A 13300-nucleotide genomic window follows, 5' to 3' on the forward strand; every position below is an offset into this window, starting at 1 on the left:
AAAAAAAACAGCTGAAACAAAAACTTATGTTAGTCTTAACAGGGAGCAGCTGGATTCAGGCCATGTGAAATGTGTTATGTCATATTCACTTTTGCCACTAGAGGGCAGTGTATTCACCCAAATCAATAAAACTAAATGCAAACACTTTCAAACCATTAAACGCCATTTTAAAGACAAACCATTACATTCATTCATTCATTTTCCAAATGCCACTTTAATTAAACGAATACTCGAAGCAGCAAAATTTAATTCAAATCTTTTTTCTAATCGAATTACTCGAGTTAATCGATTAATTGTTGCAGCACTAGTTTACACACTACAGATATTCTTTATGGACGTTTTACCTTTGTTGTTTTGTGGTCGAAAGTTACATCCCAGCTCTAAAATAATGCTGCTACTTAGCTGCTGCTAGCTAGTTAGTCTGAAATGCATTGTGAAGGTCCTAGTAGAGTTAAGTGTGCACCCTTTTTACTGCTATCTTTGGGGTGACTTCCTTCTGGAGTATCAGTTGTGTTCCTCACTTTACGCATAGATAAGTACAGGAGCTGAGCTCATTTACATATGATTATCATCAGTGGATAATCATAATAATAATCACTCCACCACCTTTATTGACCTGTAGGAGTCAGAGCAGAGTGATAGACCGATTTGCCACCCTTAAAAAACAGACACCATTCTTTGATGCTTCCATCTACAAAGTAGCAAGCCTGTCAACAGGGGGTGGCAACTGGGTATTTTGTCCCGGTCCTCAGGACCAAGGGGGCCCTGAATGACCCTTAATTTATTTTACTTTACATTCACATATTTCTTTTGTATTTAAATCATTTTCTGATTAAATATTATGTTCTACTCGATATATACTTAAAAACTTGAACATATTAAATATTTCAAATATATATTTTTTCCTTTTTTTGCACAACCCCCCCCCCCCCCCCCCCCACACACACACACACACAACCCTTTGTCTTAGCAGAGAATGGTTTGACCCCGCTCTGGCGCACTCAAGGCCACATTACGTACATGCCCTGAAGCGGGAAATTAAAATCTGTCATTGTTATAAACTCTAACATGGCGAGTCGTCATGAATCGGGTGCGCAGAAAAGAAAAAAAAAGAGATGAAGATCATAGAGGTGAACGAGAAAAATAATGAAGTTTTTAAAAGGGGGACAAGAAGCCAGAGAATTAGGTCTAGAGTTGGCTGTGGACGGTGATGTCGGTAAGTGAACAACAGCCGCTAACACTAAACGTTTACATTCGCGATCGACGTGACCAAAGCCCGATTCGAGTCTGTCACCAGCTGCTTGTAGCCTATTGAGCTGCGGTATGACAAGACATGCTGCTCGCGTTGAGCCGAAGAGAGAGAAGGTGATTGGAGATCAGAGATATATGTTAGTCTGTAGGGAGAAGGTGCGCGAGGCTGAGCAGACTTGTCCGGCGGCTGGATTTATCTTGGGTTTACCAGTCTTGTCTTTGCCAGTGACTGTAGCTGGGGGGTGAGCGAGCATTCAGTAAAATGGAAAAAAATAAAAAACTAACTACGCTTCACCATATCACAGGGCAGGCTTATCAACCGAGCATGCTCTCCATTGAGCGTGAGCTTGCTCAAAAACTGGATTTCACTGCTGTTATGTATGACTTTGCTGTCAAAAATCTAGGCGCATCACTGTTTGAGGGCTTGATAACCCCAGGGATGTGGAGGGGGCAGGCACAGGATGCTTAGTTATACTGTTTTGTTGCTTGGCAGGCAGGCATAGCACTCTCAGTTGTATTGTACTGTAGCCTACATGGGACAATAGATGGATATTGTTTGTTTATGTTGTCTCATTCACATTACGGCTGTTCAATTTAACTGTCCATCTCAAATTAAATTTGAAAATTTACACTTTCGTTCCTTGCAAAGCGTTAAAAGTACTGCGTATGTCTGCAAGTCTGTTGACAGCCCTGCCAAGTAGTTCCTTGCAATTGCAGCCATTTTTTCCAATGTTGTTCTAAAAATAGACTGAAACAACAGGAACATAATAATAATAATGAATAGATTATCAGACTTTGTTTGCCGTTTGCGAAGTTTTGTGCTTGCATGCTACGTTCACTTACATCCTGTGCATCTCCTGCGGGCTAAACCCCCCCCCCCCCCCCCCCCCCCCCCCCCCCCCGTTCTTAAAACCTACTGACACTTCTGGTATTCATAATATGTCTGAAATCAGACCAAGAGTAGACAAAGGTGTGACTATCAACAAGTAGCTGGTGGAACGACTCGCCTTTAAGATTTCTCTTTGAAGTTAAATGAAATGTGCGCTCTTTGTCCACTTTGTCACTGCACCCATTATGCCACAAAGGCTTGGTGATGAAACTTTAATGAGGTACCGTAATCACTTGTGTACAGTCCTTAGCGTGCTGATTCATACAAACCAATCCCTATCTCACGTCACGTGTTTTCTTCAACTGGATTATCGAAAGGTGGGATTGGTGACATGCTGAATGAAGTCATACCTCCACCCAGCTCTGGATTCTCAATATATTCCTGTTATTTGAATGATATGCCATAATTGTAGTAGCTATTAGTAATACTCAAGGGCATAGGTTTGCATAGGGACGGTAGGGACATAACATTACCAACTTTTCGGGATGCTCAAATTGTCCCCACCAACTTCAAAGCAACTTCATTTGCATTATATAATGACTTCAGTTATATAGGTAATTTAGATTGTCTCCCCATATGTTGTAAGGATAGAACTGACCATACCATTATAAGTGAATTATTTTCATTATGCTCAGACTTACATTTATCCCTTTTCACTGCTGAGTGTGCCAGTCCATTTTTTCCCCTCAAATACACGTTTGATTGGCTGATGACTTGAACCCCCCCTCCCACACACACACACACACACACACACACACACACACACACACACACACACACACACACACACACAGCCCCGGTTCGATGCCGCCTCCTCCACCACCTTCGAAGAGGGGTGATATTAGAAGTTGTTGTTTTTTTTGTCAGCCAGCAGCAGCTGCAGCCGCTGTATTTAATGTAAAAAGACGTTAATGTTGTTGAGGTGGGGAACACACCACTAATTTTTTCTACTGAAAGTCTGACCTGTATCAGCATTAGCGTAACATTAAACTGTGTGAATTTGCTAACCTGCAAAACTTCATTAGGGAGCTGTTCAAGAGAAGTGTCCTCCTGTATGTATTTTCTACTGTTAACGTTAATTAAACTGTGAGAAATGTAGTGAACCGAGGTTTATCCCTTTCTCCCCAATTTTCATTTTTATTTTATTTATGTGGTTTTAAAGCAGCCCAAAGGAGCTGATATTTTTGTTGAGTTTGGCTGTGTTTGTGGACAAAAGCACTTAAAGCAGTAGTGTCTTACCAGAAGGAAGAATGAATTTTTATCTGTTTTTGTTATTCCTGGACAAAAAGTTTTTTTCAGTTATATTTCATTTATATATTTATATATTCTGTTTATTGTGTATTATCTGTTATATTAATTTCTCAACAATGTTGAGTGGTTTTAAAGCAAATGATTGTTTTTAATGCATTCCTGCATAGTTAAGATATTATTCACAAGTTTGTATTTATTGTGTATTTTAATATAATTTGAGTTATGTTCAAATATTGAAATATACATTTGCTAGTTAAATCCAGACATTTATTTTGGAAGTTTCAAACTGTTTCTTTAGCAGTTTTTGAAAACAAAGATTTGAATGGAACAGTGTATCACCTGAACCCAGGGGCGTAGGTTTGATCTTAACATTGGTAGGGACGATATCACAGCATCTATGAAATTCTGATGTGTGATTTCATTTCACATATTTTTTTTTTTCCATGTCTGTGTCCCCCTGAAGTTGACCCATTCTTGGATAGAGCCCCGTTTTTTTTTTTCTTTTTGCACCCGGATGCCACTGCGTTGCATCACCATAATGCACATAATGCAATCAATGATCCAAATGAGGGACAGCTAGCTTGACTTTGTTGGTCCTTGTGGAGGCTGGCCTGACTGCAGTAGTTTTTCAGGTTAGCTAGTTCAAACAGTTTAATGTTATGCTAACTCTTGCTGAAGGTTGGACTTTCAGTAGCAAAATTAGTGGGGTTTCCCCCACTTCCACAACATTGACATCTTTTTACATTACTTACTCGTGCTCAACATCTAATATCCCTCCTCTTCCCAAGGGGCGTTGTCGACATGAATCTGTCGGGGCTGGGGTGGTGTGCATGTTGTGTGTAGCGGGTAGGGGTGGGGGTCAAATCATCAGCCAATCAAACGTGCATATGATGGGGAAAAAATAGACCGACACATTTGTGAAGTGAAAAGGGATAAATGTAAGTCTGAACGTAATGAAAATAATTCACTTAATAATGGTAGGGTCTATTCTATCCTCACAACATATGGGAAGACAATCTGTATTTCTCATATAACTGAAATGATAATAGAATTCAAATAAGGTTGCCTAAAAGTTGGTGGGGACAATTTGAGCATCCTGAAAAGTGTGTAGTGTTATGTCCCTACCGTCCCAATGCAAACCTACGCCCTTGCAGAACCAATACATATGAAAGTTGATATAAGTCAATACAGATGTTTTTTTGCATTGATTATTTAGCCTATTTATATTCGTTTATATTCGTGAGAAATGTAGCCCTGACCCCTGACCTGACTTATTAATGTCCCGTCCCCAGCAAAAAATGTTCATGCAGGTTATGCTGTTATATCATCCCTACCAATGTTTAGACCTACGCCCTTGGTAATACTGAAAATAAATAAATAAATAAAAACAGTGATGAGAACAAACAAGACGCAAACTAAAAGTTTAGTGGGCATTCTTGTACTTTGCTCTCGATTTTCAAAGGAGGTGCGGTTAGTTTTGAAGCTCGTAGCCGGTTCATTACGACTGCCTCCGTTTTTCACGGGGAGACGTCAGGTGAACGTGAACGCCACATCGTTTGATTGATAGGTCACACAGGCCTAGTCAACAATAGAAACAGGAGTGGTTTGCGCCACAGTGACGAAATGGGTGTGTCTGCAGGACAAAGCAGCCAATCAGGAAGAGAATAGCAACCTAGAAATCGCCTTTACTGCTGCGGAGAGGCGGGGCGGTGTTCAGAGGCTATGCAAACAGCGAAACTACGGAAGCGGTGAGATTAGAGACACGAAAAAAAGAGGGTGGAGAGATGTGTGAGACTGCACTGTGAACGATACTGCAGGTACAGTCGGACGCAGGTTACGTAGCCGCACCGGGCCGCGGCAAGAAGCCCCCAACTCTCACCTCCCTTCCTCGTAGCTCCGGCAATGGCAATGTCTGGCGGAGGAGAGGTAAGGTACGTCCGCAAAGAGACCGGGCAAGAGAGCCCGAAGATGCCGGCCTGGAAGCGAGAGATCTTGGAAAGGAGGAAGGCGAAAAGCGGAGTAGCTACGGCGGAGAATGGGGCGAGTGGGAGTCCGAAACGAAGCAACGTGGAACAAACGATTAACGGTGGCAACGTTCGAGACGACGCACACACCTCACGGAACTATTCCATCACGTCGGCAAGCCAACACTTCGCCAACAACAAAGAGGCAACATCGGTGGCCGCGGAGGGGACGACGAGGGTTCCTTTGGACGGACAGGAGAGCTTGGTGCTCCAGGAAAGTCTGGGACCGTTGGAGGAGAATCCATTCATCAAGCTTGAAAAGGAGCGAAGGAGGAGACAGGACCGGGATAACTCTACTCGTCCTATCCAACACATTTTAGAGCTGTACGGTAATGTTCCCGGTATACGGACTATCAGAGCAGACAATATTCTGATAATCGAGTCGGATCCCGATTACGTTCAAGACGGCGAAGAAGTCAAAAGTCCTATTTGGCAACAAAACGGTTATAGCTCTGTGAATGATCTCTTGGACAGGAGAGGGAACGCTGTAACTGAGATAAGAGCCAAGGAAGTGGTCATTTATGACACCACGTTAAGCAAAAGTGAGGAAAATCTGAGCACCATCGGTCGTCCAAACCACAAAGACACATCTTATGAGGCAAGTGAAGGTCAAGGGATGGTAAGCCGAATCCTGCAAAAGTTTGACTCCAACTATGGGAAGCTGCATAAAAAGTCCCACAGCACTGAGAACCTGCTGGATCTAGATGGAAGTGCCAGCAGAAGGCAAAGAACCTGGGCCCCACCCCAGATGGATTTTTTGCCAAAGCCCAGAACTGACTGGGTCAAGAACCTGGGCCACAAGCAGGCACCATCATCTGTCTTCCAGAGTTCTCCTAGACAGAAACCACATTCTGCCGTACTTGAAACGGGCAGCCCTCAGCACACAATTGAATCCTCTAAACCAGTAGCCTCCGTCCGCCATCGTTTTGAGGAGAATAAAGACCGAGGGACAACTGTCACGCCAAGAGATGAACCAGACAGGGCGCACGAGTTAACCCCTGAGGTGCCCCTCAACTCTAAGGTGCCATCATTAACGCAAAGTCCTAACGCCCGTACCGAGTCCCTCTCATCCAAAATGTTGCACACGTCACCCGACTTTGAGATCCGGCCTTCTCCTAAACCCGACCTCTCTCAAATTCCTGACAGAGATATTCAGGCACGGGCCCTGGCAAATCTTCGCCTACAATCCAAAAACTCCTTCACTGTAATTCCCAAGCGACATATTACATCTTCACTTGAAAGCGGCCATACGGCACCGCCCAGTCCGGCTAAAACGTCCCCTTCTCACAAAGTGGCAGAGCACCCTGTGTCAGGATCTACTCACACGTCCACACCTGCCATACTGCTCCAGAAACTAAAGGATGTAAAAAAGCAGGAGGAAAAGGAAGCGGTACGGCCGTACAAGTCCCACCTTTTCTCCCCTGTTGCCACATCTTCTCTGTCTATGCCCTCAAAGAATCTGTCTCCATCTCCCACCACCCTTTCTCCACCTGCCTTGACTTCCCCTCCCTCTTCTCCAGCTCCATCATCACCCACTATCTCTCGAAGTTCCCTCTCACCAGACCCTTCACCGCCCTCCACACCTGGAGTCACTCCTGCCGATCATCTCCCTGTAACAAACATTGATGACATCGACGTGGGACCCCCTCATCGTGTCGCCGGACACAGCCCCATGGCACCAAGGAGAAAGGTGAACACTTTTACCGTGGTGCCTAAACGACGGGTGGAGCCCGAGGCCAAGCCCAGTTCACCTGAGCCCCAGCAGGATGCCTCAAGCGACACATCACCTGGGACCGCACACCCTCAGGCCCCGTACAGTCAGCTGGGCTCGCTGCTCAAGAAACGCTACCCTGCCGTAGAGGAGATTGAGGTCATCGGTGGGTACCTTTCCCTGGGGAAATCTTGCCTCTCCAAGAAGGGCTCCTTGGGCAAAAAGGTATGTTCACAAAAAACACAAATGTGCAACATATAGAAACGGAATCAGTATACACAAACTAAATATATACATGTGCAACTTTGTCTTGTATGGTTGTATAGTAGTATTCAAGGAAAAGCAGCATGGAAAATGAATGAATGAATCTTAAAGCGTGTTATTTAAATTTTGACATATCCTATCAAGTTTGAAAAATGGCGTCACAGTATTTGTTTATAAAAAATGTCACGTTCATAAAAAAAATAAAAATGCTACCAAAGTTTTCCACCAGAATAGGACTTCTTGGTACCTCACGATACGATACAATTTGCAATACAAAGCTCAAGATAACGACGCTCTATTAATATGCGATTACATACAGCGATTATCGATACATTGGTCATGAAATCATTCTACAAAACAGCTTGTTTTTCAGTTTATCTTCATCTTTCTGCTGTAAGCAGGTGGGTAGAGTAGCCCCCCCCAAAAAAATTGAGTAAGAATAGCGTTATTTCAAAATAATATTACTCAAGTAAGAGTAAAAGTAGTCATCCAAAAAATGTACTCTAGTACAAGTAAAAAAGTATCCAGTGAAAAGAATACTCAAGTACCGTAATGAGTAACATTTTGACTGCTTATTTTTTATTTATTTATTCATTTTTAAGCAATGGTATTGTTTTTTCTCCTAGCACAAACCTATCTATATTAACTATTGTTATAATGATACTGTACAATAACCACATTAATAAGCCAAATAAATATTTTTTTTAAAAAAATCATTAATTTAAAGAGAAAAAAAACTAGTAATGAAGCATTATTCGTCCAAAGAGCATGAGTGTCCTGCCCTCTAGTGGAGAAAATAGTCCATAGTTTGAATAGTGAATACTATAGTTCCTTCATAGTTACTATTATGAAATTAAAAGGATTATATCTGCGGTTTTCCGTGGTCAATCGGTGACTAATATAAACTGGGAGAGAGTATTTAATCCGTGCTTTCAATTCATGTTGAGGGCAGCACTCTTTGTCACATACTTCACTTGTTACGGTGCTTTAAAGACACATGATTAAACAGGCTTTCGTGATCATAGAACGGTAAGCTCGCGTCTGATTGGTGTAATGGAGTCATGTGAATATTGTTGCGATGTCTCATTGGTGAAATTAGGAGCGCTACTCTTGGCAATTGCATCGCTAGCAAAAAAAAAAAATAAATCTAATATGTAGAATAAAGAGGAAAAATGTAACAACTCTTGTGTAGCCCAAAGTAGCGGAGGAATAGTAGCGTTTTTTTCTTCACAAATCTATTCAAGTAAAAGTAAAAAGTATGGCTTAGTAAAAGTACTTTGAGAAGTACATTTTTCGCAAAAAGTTACTCAAGTAAATAACGTAGTCCATGTAACGTGTTACTACCCACCTCTGGCTGTAAGTTTATCACTAGTAGACGTCCAATCCATTTGAACTAGAAGGGTGGCAGCGAACTAACCCCTCCCTCTTCAAACGGCCTTTTCCCACTTTGGCCGTCTTTAGCCACGTTTACATGCTGACTTTTATTCATACCGATTCAAATCATTCCGAATGGAAATTTCACATCAGCTGTTTACATGTCACTTCATCTATTCCGATCCAGCGTTTACATGTGACTGCCTTTATTCCGAAAGGACGTTTGACAACTGCCGTCTGACATGCGCAGATTAATCAAAACAAAGCGTCACGTTGCAAAACATGGAGATTGATCGTCAGATCAGCTGCTGTTTTAACTTTTCGAGTGGAAACAAAACTTCAGAATGATACGCCGTTCATTTGAAAAGTTGTGTGGGTGCGCTGTGCGTGTGCTTGGAAGCCATGTTGCAAGTGACGTCACCACGTCAGTACGGAGCATGCGCAGAAAGAACGCAACCAGACACCATTCCGCTTCCCTGTTTACATGATATAATTTTACTTCTAATCGGTTTGGGAAAAGGAATATTCCACCCCTTGAATCGGAATGAAATTCCATTCGGTTTGGGCCTGTTCATTCCGAATGAGGTGTTTATATGGAACACATTTATTCGGTTTGAACAAATATTCCGATTGTAATTGGAATATTTGGCTCCATGTAAACGTGGCAAGTGATGGCCACTGCCTGACTACGAGGTAATTTTGTGCTATTTCAGGTCACGACTTGTTGATTTACAGTAGAGTTGCAACCATTAATCGATGAATCGAAAACTAATCGATTAGTAAATTGATCAAAACTTGTTCTAATAACCAGTTAATCGTTTAGGACCTTCTTCACCATAAACTTGGCTAAATTCTTGAAATTATAACATACATATAACTTCTCAGTTGAAAACATGATCAGATTTCTTCGCTATATTTTTGTTAAGTCAATGTAGGACATTAACAAAAATCTGCTTTTACTTTTGAAAACAACAATTCACATTTTTGCCATTTTTCAGATATATTACTGTCTAAACTAGCTTTTTAGTTGCCAATAGGCATGAGCCGGTATGAGATTCGGACTGTATAACCTTAAGCAAAAATATCACAGTTTCACGGTATTGCAATTACAGCTCTAAAATGTTTTATTTTGAGATTTCTGGGTTACAAAAAAAAAAAAAAAAAAACTTTTTTCCATTGAACATGATTTTTATTTTTCAAAACAACTTACTAGCAAATTGGATGATAAGTGAATAAATGAATGAAATATTCAAAATAAAATTAATTTGATGTGTTAATTAGCCACGTTATCTGCCTCTTTAACAAGCTTACGTTACAATATGTTTTACCACTGCTAGACACACCACACACGCTAGTGTTGCATCAATACCATTTTTTGGCCCCGATACCGATACCTGGCTGTGCAGTATCGGTCAATACCATACCGATACCACTTCGTTTGAATTTTATATATATACATATATACACACACACACACACACACACACAAAGTGAATCCAGTAGAACTTTTTATTGCATACCTGGTATGGGTGACAGTAGAGTAAATAAACCCTTGGCTCTCAAAGGCCAAAATAGTGCTAAATTCTTGAAATTAAAACATGTATATTCCTAGCCCACCAGTAAGAAAGTTAAAATACAATGAACTAAATGAATAAACTTTTTTAAAACTCTGAGTTTTGACTCTTAAAGGCCAAACAGTGCAACTTTCATGAAATTATAAGTAATAATTGACCACAGCATCCTGTCTCTCTATTAGCCTCCCTCTCTGTGCACCAGCAGCAACACACACTTAGCATAGCTTATTTCTACAGCACTTTCGAATAGGCTTGCCACCCGGCCTTTAAAATAAGGAATCATTCCGCATTGGGAATTAAAAGTTGCGTTTTGTATTGAATCAATACGGAATATATATATACAGTATATGAATAGATACTTTTTATGCATTTTAGGAGTTTTGGGGATATCCCTTTTTTTTTTTTCACCTGTACGGCTTTGGGCGGTCAAAAAGGTTGAATGAAGCACAAGTTGTCTGATTTTGTCACAGATGCCTGAGAGTGATCAGAGCGGGAGTGGGGAAGAGGAAAGGGGTTGGTGACACCGTTGCAAACGCTATGATGATTGGCTAGGTGGCCCAGAGCGTTTGCATAACACTTGCGTTCTTATTAGCATTTAGCGTCTTAAACTCTCGGGCAACTTTTTTTTTTTTTTTTACATACAGTTTTGGCGTCCAGGTGGGTCCATTTAATTGAAAATAATGTACTTTTTTCCTGGTGATTGTGCATTATTATCACCAAGTTGGCGTTGTCCTTCTAAAAAGTTAAGGGTCATTTTGACCCCAATTTTTTGAACCGGAGTGTACATAATGAAAAATCCCATATGATAAACTACGGTTCAAAAGTTTGAGTTCTTTGGGACTTTGACTCCAAACTTTTGAACGGTAAATGGGTGAAGATTTTTTTTTTTTTTTTTTTTTTTTTTTTATTACCAAAAATACTCACTTGCCCTAAACTTTTCTTGAATGACGTATCCATGAACCTTGTGTGATGTTTTTTTAATCAAAACAACTAGAGCAAAGACAGGAGATTCAGGGGATTCTGAGCCTTTCCTGCATATTGAAAAATATATCTACAGTATCTATATATCAGGGGTGTGAGGATACACACAAGTCATGGTTCAGTAGATACCTCGGTACGGGTGTCACGGTTCGGTGTGTGTGACTTCAGTACAACAGGAAAAACAAAAAGGCTTTTTTTTCCCTCATAGCATTTGAAAGTTTACCATTACACTCTTATATAGGTAAAATTAAGAAAAAAATGTACAAAGTGACCCACGTTTTTGTTTTTTAATGAAAAAATCAGTTTAATTCAATCAGTAAATATAAACATCTTTGATCTGAAAGATGTTATAGAATGGATAATGTTATAATTAGGGCTGTCAATCGGTTAAAATTTTTAATCAAGTTAATGACAGCTTAAAAATTAATCGCAATTCAAACCATCTATAAAATATGCCATATTTTTCTGTAAATTATTGTTGGAATGGAAAGATAAGACACAAGATGGATATATACATTCAACATATGGTACATAAGGACTGTATTTGGTTATTATAACAATAAATCAACAAGATGGCATTAACATTATTAACATTCTGTTAAAGCGATCCATGGATAGAAAGACTTGTAGTTCTTAAAAGATAAATGTTAGTTAAAGTTATAGAAATTTTATATTAAAACCCCTCTTAATGTTTTCGTTTGAATAAAATTTGTAAAATTTTCAATCAAAAAATTAACTAGTAGCCCGCCATTGTTGATGTCAATAATTACTTACACAATGCTCATGGCTGCTGAAGCCTATAAAATCAGTCGCACCCAAGTGCCAGCAGAGGGCGGCAAAACTCCATAAAACACAATTAACAAGTGGGCGTTTCACTGTACTGTCATTTAAATCTGTCTGAGCGGGGCATGTGCGTTAATTGCGTCAAATATTTTAACATGATTAATTTAAAAAAATAATTATCGCCCGTTAACGCAATAATTTTGACAGCCCTAGTTATAATGTGTAGAGCATTAAAAGTAACGTCATTTACCTGTACTTAGCTGAGTAACTAATTACTCTTACAATGAGGTGAGTTACTAACTCAATTACTTTTTGGGAGATGTAAATTGTAACAAATTACTTTAAAAGTAAGATTAACAACACTTGTCACTGTATTTATTGACAAAAAAATGTTGCAGTATAATTTTCTTCTAGTCTTTGAAGTAGACAAAAGCTTCTGACAGATTGTCCGTGACAGCGCAAAAACTAAAAATGGTTTATTTTTCTATTCAGAAATAGCTTATTTTTCTAGTAGTATTGTAGAATATTGTAGATTAAAATTCTTGTTTTGAGAGCTAATCGTTATCGTGAGTCTTGTATCTCAAATCGCAACATATCTGAAGGTATCCGGAGGTTCACACTTGTCTTGCCCTTTGTGGTAGAGTGCAGAAAGGTGTGTTTTCATCAACCATGTTAAAAGTAAAAGCTGGCTGAGCAGTGTCTTCTTTCAGCAAGTGTAGGGCAGAAAGACAGCAAGTCTGTCCAGCTGAGAAATTCACGTCACAATTTATCATAATTAGATGATTGGAAAGTCTTGTCTGGCAAGAGAAGCTTGCAGCTGAGTGTTTACATAATGTTTACAAGGCATTAAATTGATATTAATGAGTTGTTATTGGAGTTTATGACCATCAGGCAGTTGCTTCACGGAATCAGCCTTCGGTACATGTCAAGGATTCGTTTTGTGCATCTTTATATGACACACATATCTGTAGCAGACCTCAGCATGTCATGGTGAAAAAGGAAAATGTAACCATGGCAATACAGGTTTAAGTTTAGATGGAGAGATCACTAGAGCAATCGATAATTGTTGTGATTTGTAAAGCGCGAACTATATATATGTTTTCTATAGATTTATTTTAGTTGCATCATTTCGCTAATTTGTCTACAAACTAAGGGTGTAACGGTACATGTATTTGTATTGAACCGTTTCGGTACGTGG

General features: G+C 40.0%; 1 protein-coding gene across 1 annotated transcript in view; it reads left to right on the top strand.

The window, feature by feature from the left end:
* Positions 1-5087: 5087 nt before the first annotated feature.
* The window catches only part of tprn (taperin), a 65980-nt gene continuing 57767 nt past the window's right edge, over positions 5088-13300 (top strand). Inside the window, exon 1 of the mRNA XM_057818919.1 lies at positions 5088-7351. Within this exon, the coding sequence (XP_057674902.1) occupies positions 5294-7351 (2058 nt within the window). The 5' untranslated portion in view covers positions 5088-5293. The remainder of the gene's footprint in view (positions 7352-13300) is intronic.

This window comes from Corythoichthys intestinalis, chromosome 17, assembly GCF_030265065.1.
Source record: "Corythoichthys intestinalis isolate RoL2023-P3 chromosome 17, ASM3026506v1, whole genome shotgun sequence".
In the NCBI taxonomy this organism is placed as follows: Eukaryota; Metazoa; Chordata; class Actinopteri; order Syngnathiformes; family Syngnathidae; genus Corythoichthys; species Corythoichthys intestinalis.